This window comes from Manacus candei, unplaced genomic scaffold (assembly GCF_025592945.1).
Source record: "Manacus candei isolate 608988 ecotype Guabito, Panama unplaced genomic scaffold, ASM2559294v1 h1tg000076l, whole genome shotgun sequence".
In the NCBI taxonomy this organism is placed as follows: Eukaryota; Metazoa; Chordata; class Aves; order Passeriformes; family Pipridae; genus Manacus; species Manacus candei.
In genome coordinates this window covers 11,863,641-11,876,911 of record NW_026138124.1, presented here as the reverse complement: position 1 = coordinate 11,876,911, position 13,271 = coordinate 11,863,641, and the positions used below count along the sequence as shown (strand labels likewise).

Here is a 13,271-nt window from a genome sequence, read left to right as displayed (position 1 = left end):
CGGCCGCGCGGGCCGGGCGGAGCTGCCGCCGCCATGGGCTGGGAGGAGACGGAGGTCCGCGGGTACGACGAGTTCGTACGGACGGCGCAGCGCTACCACGGCCGGCCCATCTTCGCGCTCTTCTGCGGCGACAAGGACGCCGAGGGCAGGAGCTGGTGCCCTGACTGCGTGACGGGTGAGGCCCGCGGGGGGAGCGCCCCCCGCCCGAGGCACGGGCTGCGTCGGCCCCGGGAGCCCTCCCGGAACAGCCCCAGTCCCGGTGACGGTGCCAAGCTCCAGCCGCAGTTCCCCCTGGCGAACCGAACGGGCTGTGCCCGTTTCGTTACCCACAGCGAGCACGGGCCGGCCCGGGCCGTTCGAAGGCTGGTGCGCGGCCCAGCAAACCAGCAGTCCGACGGGCAGGTAATTCAGCTCTGCCGTACGTGTCGAGGCGCAGCAGTGCCCTCCCCGACGGTGTCCGGCAGCAGCAGGTGAAGGCAGAAACCATCGCACTGAACTGCACGTGTAGAGCTGCCTTAGGGAGCCGTGCTGCTGCATCGGCAGGACGCAACGAGTGGTTTTCTTACTTGTTAGAGCAGAAATTGGCCGTTACTCCAAGACCAGTCCACTCAACGTTGAACATGTAATACATTGCCAAGCTTGTGGATAGCCAAGTGCAATGAAAGACAGATCCCTAACTGAAGCAGACCAAACATTAATTAGCAGCATTGCTGGTCCAAGTAAATCCATGTGATTCTGTAACACAGTACAAGTATTAACTACTAATAGATTTTAAAAATTATTCTCTAGCTGAACCAGTTGTGAGGAAGGAACTTCATAACCTGCCTGATGAGTCGGTTTTCATCTACTGCCTAGTGGGAGATAGAGCCTAGTAAGTAACTTTGAATGCCAGCAACTGGGATAACTTTGCCATCGGTGGACTGGTGGTTAACTAACCCGTTGAATAAACTGACTGAACTGCTCTTTTCTGTGAGGAATCAATCCTTTTTTGAGGTCTTCACCATCCCTAAAGTGAACTGCATGCTTGTTCTGAGAAATGGGTTGGGAAGGCATGAGGCAAAGGCCTTTGAATCATCCCTTTGAAGAAATTTTAACTTCAAAATACCCCTCTACAAGCTGTGCTTAACCCCTTCTTTCTGAACAGCTGGAAGGATCCCAACAATGAATTCAGGAGGAATCTGAAACTAACAGGAGTGCCTACACTACTTAAATATGGAACAGTAAGTGATTTGATGTATGTTCTGGATCTACAGGCGTTGAGATGGGGACGTGGCAGGAGCTTAGGGCTGTAAATGAATTAGTTCTCCAAGAACCCTCTCTTGTTCAAGGAGAGCAGAACATGCAGGACAGCCCCCGCCATGCAGTTCTCCTGCCTCAAACAGGTCCTCAAGAGAGAACCACTCTGCTCACTCTGTAATGTTGTCTCTAATATAAACATGAAGTAAAGCGAATATGTACACTTGATTTGTAGCGCTTGAGGGGTTGAGAAAATTCTTAGCTACATACTGTTAAGCTTCCTCACTTGCAGCTCCTCAGCTTTTGAAAAATCCAAACGCTGAATTACGGGAGTGAAACAAGTTATGTGCAGTACACTCGACTCAGACTGCAGCTCAAGTTTTAACTTGTACATGTTATTTAAATTAGTAATTACTTTCTTAGAAATGCCTCTTTCAAGGTCAGAAAACCCTGAGGAATGTTTCAGTTATTCTTACCTCACTTGCTTCACCCCACTTACCCCCCTCCCCAGGACAACAGTTGCTGGGTGTGGCTAATATTAGTGTGTACAGATGGCTCTGGGCTACAACAGGTTTTTGAATTGCCCCTAAAACTTGTCAACTTCTCTTTCAGCCTCAGAAGCTGGTTGAAGAAGAATGTTTTAAAGCAGAGCTTGTGCGGATGTTGTTTACTGAAGACTAAATCCCTCATTAGCCAATCATTGATGAAGATGGTAATCTCAATTACTGCAGTGTCCTTTCAAGGAATCATTGACTTGTTAAAACTTTCATGGTTAACTACTTCAGACTAGTCGAGAAGTGTTATTAAATTCTGGGTCCAAACCTTACACTGAAGTCTTCCAACAAAAAACTGTATCTTTCCTTTCATGTTCAAATAAACTTGACTTTGTAAACAGCCTCTTTTCAAAGGAGTTGAGCTCATGTTAGAGACTGAGAGCAGCCTGTGCTGACTGAACAATAACTGCCAAGTTACATTTGTCATAGTGAGTAAGAGGGAAGGGGAGAAACAGAAAAACCTCCTTGTACCTCCTAAATCTGACCACATAGCTACTGATACTGTTACGATAAATTTTCAATGCCAAAGATGTTTAATGGCTTCTCTGTTCAGTCCAAGTGTGATGAGGTGAAGGCTGACAGTGTCACTGATTGCATGTTAATGGCGGACAGTTGGAGCACCTGCTCCTACAAGGACAGGAAATGCAGCACGAATGCACCACAAATACAGCCTGAAATATGAAAATTAAAACCCTGGCAGCTGCCAAGAGCTGCGTTCTTACAATAAAAAACATATAGGAATAAATAGCAAGTGCTTCTCCAATACTCCAAGCAGCAACACACCTTTCCCCCACACATTGTTCTCACTACATGGACTGTAAAGAGGCCCCAGAGCAGCCACTGCTGCAGGGGCAGAGGCCAAGATTCAAGGAAGCTGAGTTTAATGGAACGGAGCTACAGCCCGTTTCCTTCTGTATCTGCACAGTCTATCAGCACTTACCTCTGCTCCACTCCCTGTCTTGTACACTGACTTCTCTCTGTACAATATGTGTAAGGAAAACCCTACCAAACTCCCAGCAGCAATGACTGCCAGTGAAACAGAAATGACAAGTAATAGCTCAGCTTGGTTTCAAGGAAAAAACCCACAATTTGGATTTTGTAGAATATCATCACTTCACCTTTGCTTGTCCCGCAGCTGTAAGTAGCAGTCACGCTAAGGCACATCATTCTTCTCCAGAGAAAAGGCCTCCTAGGGACAGCCTTTGGAGCTATACTTTTTGTAGATACTTATATCAGTAAGTAACAAATCCGTTTTGTTTTCAAAATCAAGAGAAATCAGTAACAATGCTAAGTAAAGCTCTTACAAAATTGTCCATGCTACGTAATAAATTGCATTAGGTGTTTATTAGTCTCTAAAGGCGCTGACGAAACAAAAACAACTCTAGTCATTTGATAAATCCAAATTAAAGGGACACACATCCAGAGCCAAACCTACACAAGGGTTCATTCCTCTCCTGTAAATAGTTCACTGACACAAAGTACACCTTATCATGACTACTTCACGTGCTTTTCATTTTACAGAGGTGTTATTTTGCTGCTGCTGCTCAGCCAGTGCCTGCTGGAGGCGCATCCTTTTCCGGGAATAGTGCTGCCAGTGGAGGATCTGTTGCTCATCAATAAATTTGGCACACTGAGCATTGACCAGTTCTTTGCGGAAATGTTCATACTGGAGCAGCTCTAACATATGCAAACACTGAGGATACCTGAATTAAAAATAAACACACATTAATACAGCTTTTTACAAGGGACACTAAATCTGGAGTCTCCAGTACTTTTGAAGGTCATTACTTTAGTGTTGTCATGTATGTGCTTTACTCAAGTGCTTCAGCCTGCACACATTCCACACACTGACTTGGTAACTGCAGCATCAGGCCAGGAAACAAGGCCAGTCCAGTTTGCAAATGCACATTCCTGCTTGCTTAGACGAGCTTCCCCAATGGCTCGGTTTGATACAGCAAATCTATAACAATTACAACACCTGTTTCCAGAGCCCGTTTAAAAGAACATGACAAAAAACATTTTCCCAAAAACTGAAAGAATTTGCACATTTGCAAAAACACAAAGTCATCCTTTTTCTCACGTAAGCATCGACAATGCAAAATTAATCTTAAAATGCACTTGTGGGGTCTAACTGAAGTAGTACCCTAATGTTCAACAGCTTTAAACCAATGGAAAGTGCAGATAACGGCTGTAAAGGAAGATTCCACACACAACTCGTGAGATACGAGTTTTATAATTTTGCCCATTCCTGCTACATTCGGACTGGCGGAAAGAGGAGAATCTACGCTGCATATAACCCCAGCAGGGAGGCCAAAGGTAAGGTTACAGGCAGAAACCAAACCCTGACATGCTGCTATACGGTACATAACAGGAGGTCAATGCCAAACCATTGAAATACAGAAACCTAAGGGATTTTATCACTTACTTCAGGTATTTTGCATATTCAGGTTCTTTCCAATAAAGTAAATATTTAAGATAATTTACAAAAGCTTTGTCTTTGAAGTAGCCTCTTTGTGCAAGAACTGAAATAAAATGACAAGGAATTGTCAGTTACAGATGGGTGAAAAAAATCTGCACACTTGAAGAACACCTATTCACAGAGTAAAAACTTTTATCATTACAATTGAATTTTGATAATTTATATTGGACAAATAAAAAAACACAGAGAAAAGTAAGATTTTTATGTCAACAAAATAATAAATTACTCTCACTTCTCTTACAGTTTGTATCTTTCATACAATGGAACAGTTTTTTGAAACAGGAAATTTTTGACTGTAGCATCAAAATTAGCAGGGAGTTAAGTATAGTACCTGAAACTATTCACAGTAGTAATATTCTGTTTTCAGATAAAGGAATGCTGCTAACATTACTATTTAATAACAGACTTGAACTTATTTTTTCTCCACCAAATAGATGTTTTTTGCATTTCAACAAGTAAGACTTTGCATTTTAAAAAAAATCTACCTGTTAAACAGGCAAATTATTTACAGACTATATTTATGCTGTGAAAGACCCACTCCCTTTTCTTTGTTTAACCCTCTCTCCCTGTTTAACATTACTAGTAATATTAAACACCATTAAACTATATTAACCTTAGGGTTCTGGTATTTAAGTACTCACAGTTGAGGTAATTTGGATTTGCCAGACATTGAACAAACTCCAACTCCAGCTGGAATCGAAGTCGATTTCCTGTATCATCTGATACAAGAGAAAAACAGTAAGAATTGGACCCACACAATAGATTTGAAAGTAATCGCGGTCAGGGCGTCACCCGGGACAAACGCGGCCCCGGCCGGGGGCAGGAACGTGCGGGGCCTTCCGGGGCTGCGGGCTCAGAGCGGCCCCAGCGCCCGTGTGGCCTCTCCCGGGCCGCGAGCGCTCGGCCTGCGCGGTCCCGGCAGAGCCGGCGCTCCGAGGGCCCGGGAGGCTCCGACAGCGGCCCCGTCCCGGCCCCGCACCTGCATCCATGTCCAGGCCGCGCGCACGAGATGGCGGCGGGCGCGCCCCCGCCACAGGCCCGAGCGCGGCGCGGAGCACGCCGGGAGCGCGGCGGCGGTTGCCCAGCAACGGCGGTTGCCCAGCAACGGCGGTTGCCCAGCAACGGCGGTTTGCCCAGCAACGGCGGTTGCCCAGCAACGGCGGTTGCCCAGCAACGGCGGTTTGCCCAGCAACGGCGGTTGCCCAGCAACGGCGGTGTCGGGGCGGGTCCCGCTGCGGGGGCGGTGCCCGGCAGAACGTCCCTTCCCGTTTCCAGCTGTTCGCTGACAGCATCTCTGCTTCGCGGCCGTCCCCGGGGACTGAAACAGCACCCCACGGACGAGTGCTCCTTAAGTGTTGGGTTTCCGCACACACGAGTGCCCGCAGTTCCCCGCACGCTGCTCGGAGCGAGCACTTCCCTCGTACCGATATCGCACAGAAACCTGTAGGCACTCAGGAACTGGGAGCTGAGCACAACAAACAGCATCCCGATCCTTCCACGGATGAGGGAGCAGCTCCTGCCGGGTTACAGCAGCTGATCATCACGTATCTGTTCAGAGATCCCACTTGGTCCAAATAAACCCCACACTGAATATGCCACTGTACAAATTCCTCCCTTCTCCTGGTGCTCTGCTGCAGCTCACAGCAAACCCCAAAGAACTCAGAAATCACAGTACAAACCAGTGTACTGGTAACAAACCGATTTTAAACGACCAACGTTCGGTTTTACATCATTGGCTTTGCCCCGAGGACGCCGCTCCCCGCCGTGCAGGGGGAAAACCAGTCCCACATGTGCTGCTGGGCCAGCGGGACCCAGGGCAGGCCGAGTAACGTTCTGGGATGCAGTTCCTACGCCTGTTCCCGAACAGGAACGAGGGCCGCATTTTGTCCATGTGCCACAGAGGCTGGTCAGTCCCAGAGCCATCAGAAGGTGGCTCTGGGGTCAATGTTCTAGGCCTGGTTTTTCCCCAGATAAACCTTAAGCTGGGAAGGATAAAAAGAGGAGGAACTCGTGTTTTGTATTTGCAGAACATTCATCTTAGCTTTGTACTAGACCAGTCACTGTTGATCACTTCCAGAGCAAGGGTAGTGGAAAGACTCAACCCTAAAATACTAAGCTGCTTTGATTTATTATTTTCTTTCTGCATATTGGGCAAAGTTTTGAGCTTTGGGCTTTGTTTTCTTTTTCATAGTGACTTTACAGTCAGGCAAGGAGATTGTGTCAACCTCTGCACTTAATTCTTCATTAATTAAAACACAACTGTCTCAGACTAAAATCATTAATAAGCAAACGCTCCATTAGTGGGAAGCCATCTCTACAGATGTACCTGTCTCATTTCTTCCCCTTTTAGTTTTAAATTATTTTCTATTTTCATTTCCTGAACTATTTTCAGCTTCAGAGTTAGCAATTTTCTATAATACTATCTTTTCTTATGCAGTATGATTTTTTTCCCCTGGGAATTGGATTACAAAAACCATCTAAAAAGGATCTATGCATAGTTTTTTGTAATAAAATATGGTTGCTTTTTTAGACATTTTAGTGGTTGTGGAATACTACTATTACTATATCAAAACATAACAAGTCACTCCCCAGTAAATACAGACTTCAGGCTAAAAGCAGAGATCAAATAGATCCCACGTGTCTGCATTGCTATTCTGGAATGTGATTTCTCTCCCAAGACCAACTTCAGAGGAGAGAATCCTAAAAAAGGATTGGTCACATGAATAAACTACTATGTAGGTTTGCCAGAGTTAAGTCAAACATCTCAATTCTTATCCATCAAAACTAAGAACAAAATTGAAAGGATCGTAATATACTAACTAGAATTTTCTCAAGGAAAAGTTTTAAATTTTTTCTATTTTTTTCCTGTCAGGTGAGTCAAACTTTCAGGATATAAGTGTTAACATATAACTGTGAGCCAGGAAGTTTTCATATTATTGTGTAACCAGGATGATATCGCTGCCTCAGTTTCTCCTTTCATAGGGACCAAACTGTCATTGCTGCTGTTGCCTGCCCAGAAAGGGGATGGTTTATGACAACAAGTATAACTTAACTCATTAGAACTGGCATAGAGACACAGCCCTTAAATGGAGCCACTTCTGGGACTTGAAGGCACCAAGGCTCCATGAGACACAGGAGACAATAGTGTTGTCTAACGTGTTGTTAGATCTTGAAAGTGGACACAGAGGAAGTGAGATGCTGCATAAGGTTTATCTGTGACCCCACAGTGCAGTGCATTTGCACCAGAGAGAAAAGAAAGTCCAGCAATTTCATCACTGAAAACTGATCAAGTGGGATGAAACAGTGAAGTGCTGTACACTCAGTGTGTGAAACCCAAGACATCCCCTTTTGTTCACGCATATACCCACTGCTTTGGAATAGAATACAAACTGGTATTGACATGGACAACATGTGACAGGATTTTACCCACAGAATGCAAGATAGACTCCTGCAGACTGGAGAGTCTACTGCTTCAAATATGGTTAAGAAACAGAAAACAGAGTATGCATTATGTTATATTTATAACAAGCCAGTACAAAGTCTGCAATTTTTTTACTCCAATGCTATAATTGTAAGTCAATAGAAACAAGATCATAGTTTTCAGTGACTAAAGCAATTGTCAGAACATACTTAATTAAAGGCTTAACTCTTCACTGAGTTCTGGTTTTTGAGGTCAAGGAACCGCCAGGTAACGTGCATTTCAAAAGCCAGCCAGTGACAGTCATGGTAGAACCATCTTAATTTGCAAATGCCAAACACCATCCAAGGGAGCTGCAAATTGGGTGAAATAGTGTAAAGAGACTGCCTTATTGCAGACACCAGCAGAGGTACTTCTGTGACTATGGTATTCCTCTAGCTTCAGACAGCATTAGAATTCAAAGATATATTCAAGATTAAATGTTGAGTGTCAGAAAGCATTTTATGTTTTGCATTAATAAGTTGGTTAAAAATACATCAGGCTTCTATAGGATACTTGGACAGCAGGTGAATTTGAAGTCAGCCATTTGCCAGGAGCAATATGCATTGACCCCAGAACTCTGGTCTGTAAGGAACACCTTCCCAAAGGTATTGCTGCTGTTGGGAGCCCTTCCGTAGGTATTCTAAGGAAAGAATTATGCAGGGAGCCAGGATACATATGGGGCCTGATCTGAAGGAACTCAACCCATTGAATGCCAAGCAGACCAGAAGCAACTAATTCCCAGTAATGAAGGAATGTAAAACTTCCCAAGTCCAAAATACATGGACAAGCTTGCAGAACAATAAAGTGTTATCTATTATATAATGGTTACAGATATGAATAATGTCACTTATTCTCATTATACTTTGGATTAGCATTACTATTATGCAATTTTTCAAATAATACTTCAATAATGACGTAGTTTGAGCCACTTTCTACCCCGTTTCATTTTTAAGCTCTTCTATGGTGGCACTGAGCAGAAGGGTGTAGGGAAAACATCAGAAAGAATTACGTATAAAACTAAGGGAATCACTGGCATGAATTTGGAATTAATAAAAAATGCATCCCCTTTATTTTATAATACATCTAGACTATGTTCAGCAAGTAGGAAATAAATAGTTAATTTGGTGCTGAAAGTAATAGGTACACTCACATGGACCAGCACTACAGTCACTTTTATAAAGAAGAGAGCTGAAAGCGTGTGGTCTCCAATAATGGAAATATGATTAGTGAGATTCCTTCCTGTTGGCAAGTAAAACTAAATATTCTGTACAGTCACCCACAACCTCACCCACTAAGGATGAAAATAACTTTAATTCTTGGTCATTGCAAAGGTGGTGCACAAATAGTTACAGTTTCACAGATGCCTACATCAATATTTAGCAAGAATATAAACCCTCTCTTTAGCTGCACACTAGTCAACCGGCCAGTGCTTAGAGCAAGATTATACAGAATTTGGGCAAATTCCTTTTGAAGTAAACCTAAATATACCTCTTGTGGCAAGGCTAGAACCTTTAAATGCCAGGCCCTCAGTAGAGTGTGCTGGAATTATGTCTAACACAAATTTATGTAACATGAAGTAACTTGGAGCTTATGAGTAAGTACACAAAAGTATAAAGCACACCTTTAAAATTTTAATTAAAGTATTTTGAGATTAATCATCACAAAACCAGTTTCTCTGGGGTGGTTTCTTCCAGCTCTCTTGTTGCCTTGTCCATATACTACAATTGGTAATATATCTGTTTGTTAGCAGTTTTTCTTGCTCAGTGAGAATAGCCTTTTGGTTTTTCAATCTACTCCTTTTCCTAGGCCACTTTGCCAGGAACAATATTCAACGATACCAGCTTCTTTTGCTGGGAATGCCAACATCATCCCCATTCCTTGCACAGAAAGGCTTGTTTTAGTATTTTGGAAGAGAGAGGAAGATAAAAAAAGTCTCTGCCAAGCTTTGTCCTAAATCACAGCATACTCATGGCAGCTGCTCTGCAAACTACCTGCAGGGTGCCATAGCTGTTCAGCAACAATTTTTCTTGTTGCCATTCAGCTAAAGTTGTCTTAATAAGTGTCACCAATAGTCACACTGAACCTTTAATAGCTCCTCTACTCCTTTAATAGTAGAGGGAAGCTGTTATTCATAGGTTGTTCTTTCCAGTCAGGGAAGAGGCATCTCATAGTCTTTCTTGATGCTTCTGAATGCTCCTAAGTGCATCTTACCCATTCTTTGAACAGCAGTATTCCTGAAATCTATTCCCAGTTCTGGAAGAATAGTCAAAACAGGCTTTAATCCTAAAATTTCTTGCTGCAATCTGCAAAGGGCAGGAATTGCAGGAGCAGGCACTAGCCCAGCAGTCCCGGTTCCACACACATCTTCGGTTAATCTCTGAGTAAGGAGGTTTCGAGAGTCCACCATTATAGGCTCTTTCTGACCAAGCTTTACTGCAACAGCCCCAGCACTTTCTTTACAGGAGGTTTTGGTACTGTGGCAGTTTTCTGTTCACCAAGAAGACCCAGCTGCACAGGCTTGTAAAGCGTATTAACTGGGAGATCTCATCAGCATGTTGTTAATAAGGACAGGCATTCATGCCTCTCAGTGTTTATCAGGGTCATTTTCCTGATCTTTTGAGTCCTGCTGGTAAGTGGAATCAAACTACTGCAGGAAAAAAAAACCCAACAACAACAAAGAAAGAAAAAAACAAACAACTACCACCAACAAAAACCAAAACCACTTACCTGTTGTAATTTCCATTCCTTAAATGTTCCTCAGGAGACAGAATTCTGACCATCTCCGTGACTTTAATGTATTGTGCAGCCCCCAATCTACTGACAGATCAAGTCAAACACAGATCAATAAATGAAATAACCCCCCACAAAAGGATGCTGCTGCAGGGAAACTTATAAATTGAGAAAGATCTGATAGGTGTTTCATGAGGACACCTGCACCTAAGTAAGTCCCAAAGTATTGGTCATCATCAATTTAAGTCAACCCAAAATAAACCCAACAAATGGATAAACAAAACAAAGAGATGGGCCAAGATCACCCCCAAAACATTAACGATTTATTTATCTGACCACTCTTCAAACAGGGCTGAAGTTATTCCCCAATATGAGACCCCAGAAGGGTGACTTTAACTCTGTATTTTAGGTCTCCTTGGGTGACATAGATTTGCTCTGTATTGATCAGACTTATATCTGCAGAAAGATATGAATGAAAACAGTCAAAGATGAGCTCTGAAATGAGACAGGATGAGACAATTTTTTGTTTGTGGAGGATGCTCCCAGGAAAGTTTATGTTGATTTCCCCCCATTGTTTGTTATTCAAAAAGGAGCTAAAGTGTCCTGTGTTCTGCTCCCCCTGTTCCCTTTATCCCCATCTCCTTTTTTTCAGAGGAAATTCTGTTTTCCCAACTGAAGGATAACTATGCTTAGTGTTGTGCCCAAAAATAAAAAAAAATCTCAAGTTTCTGATTTCTGACTGTGTAGCCAAGGCAAAATATTGAAGTAAAATAGAAACTTCCTCCAGAAATAATCATTCATTAACTGAAAGATTTTGTTCACTTTGTTTCTGGTGGAAATTTGATCTTCAGCTGGCTTTCTAAAATATTTGCTAAGACCCAACCCAAGTTATTGTTCACAAAGAATAGCTCACAAAGGAAACTACAACAAACTAGACTTAGTATCTGGAACGTTCAGTTCCTTCAAGAAAATGGCTTGTCTATAAAAAAATGTTTTATGAACTCTGTAATGAGGCTCACACTCTCACCTGAAACAGCTTACGAAAACTCATTGAAACTCCATATGCCAAATAAGGCAAGTAATTTCTTGTGGATAAATAAAACACTGAAGTAAACTGGAGAAGGATAACACCTTTTCTCTCGCAAAAGAAACAGTCTCTTTCTAATGGCCAGAATCTACAGTCCTAGAGGTAAACCTACATTTACACCATAATGAATGGACAACTATTGACTTAGTGCTCCAGAAAAACCTAAGTGGCAAAAAATAGTGTCAGTATAGTCAGCTCTGTTTTAAAGAGCTACCAAAGGTTGTATTAAGCAGTCCCTGTTCACCTCAGAGCAGCATGGAACACCTCTGTGCTCCCAATGGTGGGAGCTGCACTTCCCTCAGAATTCCTCTGTCAAACAGAGACAGTCTGCAGTGCATGCCAGGGGACTCCCTGTGCACAGACCCTTCACACAGGGGCCAGCAAAGAAACACAAAGGGGAAGGTCTGATCTGGGGCAGAAGAGCTGCCACTGGGATGATTCTTCTGGACAGAGGAGAACCAGCACCCTGCCATTAAACCATGCAGACAAATGCTGATCCCAGCAAGTGTCTGGCAGCAGGCAGGTGGGGTTGTGGTGCAAGGCACAAAATGTTGAAGAGCTCTCAGTGGCACAGTCAGACTGAGCCCTGACTAACACAGGTTTACTCACCCACACTGGAAAACATTGTGAAAACTCTCTCACTTGATCCAAGTGCTCAGGATTCATTACTACCCACTTCTTTCCATATTTAGCACAGACATTCGGGGGGGGGGGGAAATGTGAAGTATTTAAAAATGTATACAATATGTCATTACTAAAGAGGTGCTGTGTCAAGGAACGACTGCTGGATTTTGGCTAGGAGTGACTCAGTGATCTGGTTTTTTTCTGGGATGATTTGCACCAACTGTCCAATTCCAATTTTTTCAGCAAATGTTGGTTTTGGCTACAACCAGATTATTGCTCTTTCAAGTGTTAACACACCTGAGCTGGAAAACAAAGGCTGAATAAACCAAAGACTGAGTTCAACTGAGATCAGAACTCAGCTGGAATGAACCACCTGCTGCTTGGAGTTCAGTGGATGACACCAAGCAACCTGAACCCTTTTTCAGCTTGGGGATTTCTAGATCACATAGAAAATGCTGAAAGGTTTTTCCTCTCCACAGATCTAGATGTTTAACACATGGGTAGGAAATACCTTTGTCTTCCTTTTGTATGTTTTCCTGTAGTTTGCTCTTTCATGAGCTCATTCACAATTATGGGACCATTCCCAATCACTGTCACATTGTGGGAACAAGTCTGCACACAGGTATGTGACCGAGAAGGAGCCCCATGTGACAGCAGCTCAGATCACAACTCTCCGGGTTTGGGACATTCAGCAGTTGCAGAAACAGCTTTAGCAACTTGGTATTTTCAGAGAAGAAAGGACAAACCAAGGATCTAGAGAGAGTGAACAGAAAATAGGAAAGCATTAATTTAGCTCCTTAGAGGTGGCACTGCCAGCTGGCCAGCTGACAGACCCACTGACCATGAGGAATCCCACTCTGTCCAAGGATGGGAAAATGGGAACTGTTTGCTCACTTGTGGTGGCTGAGTAACCTGCCCTCACATAGCCCAAACTGAGGATCCTCCCGTGTTCTTTGGGGGTACTAAGGGTGCATGTTTTGAAGTGAGGTGAAAAGGCATTCCTTTATGCCACTACCTTAGGACTATCAAAACTTCTGCACCTAAAACAATAACCCTTTGATAGGCAACAAAATAAATGCCATGCCTGATGAGTGTCTGTCA

The 13,271-nt window shown here is 43.4% G+C and overlaps 2 protein-coding genes across 2 annotated transcripts; one reads left to right on the top strand and one right to left on the bottom strand.

Annotated features, from left to right (window-relative positions):
- Positions 1–15: 15 nt before the first annotated feature.
- TXNDC17 (thioredoxin domain containing 17) lies at positions 16–2,130 on the top strand. Its single transcript, XM_051809948.1, has 4 exons — positions 16–175; positions 790–871; positions 1,145–1,220; positions 1,849–2,130. Exons 1-4 carry the CDS (start codon positions 34–36, stop codon positions 1,915–1,917), a joined length of 369 nt encoding a protein of 122 aa, XP_051665908.1. The 5' UTR covers positions 16–33; the 3' UTR covers positions 1,918–2,130.
- A 985-nt stretch (positions 2,131–3,115) lies between these two features.
- Positions 3,116–5,349, bottom strand: MED31 (mediator complex subunit 31). Its single transcript, XM_051809947.1, has 4 exons — positions 5,249–5,349; positions 4,911–4,988; positions 4,216–4,312; positions 3,116–3,493 (listed from the first exon to the last, which is right to left on the bottom strand). Exons 1-4 carry the CDS (start codon positions 5,256–5,258, stop codon positions 3,301–3,303), a joined length of 378 nt encoding a protein of 125 aa, XP_051665907.1. The 5' UTR covers positions 5,259–5,349; the 3' UTR covers positions 3,116–3,300.
- Between the last annotated feature and the right edge of the window lie 7,922 nt (positions 5,350–13,271).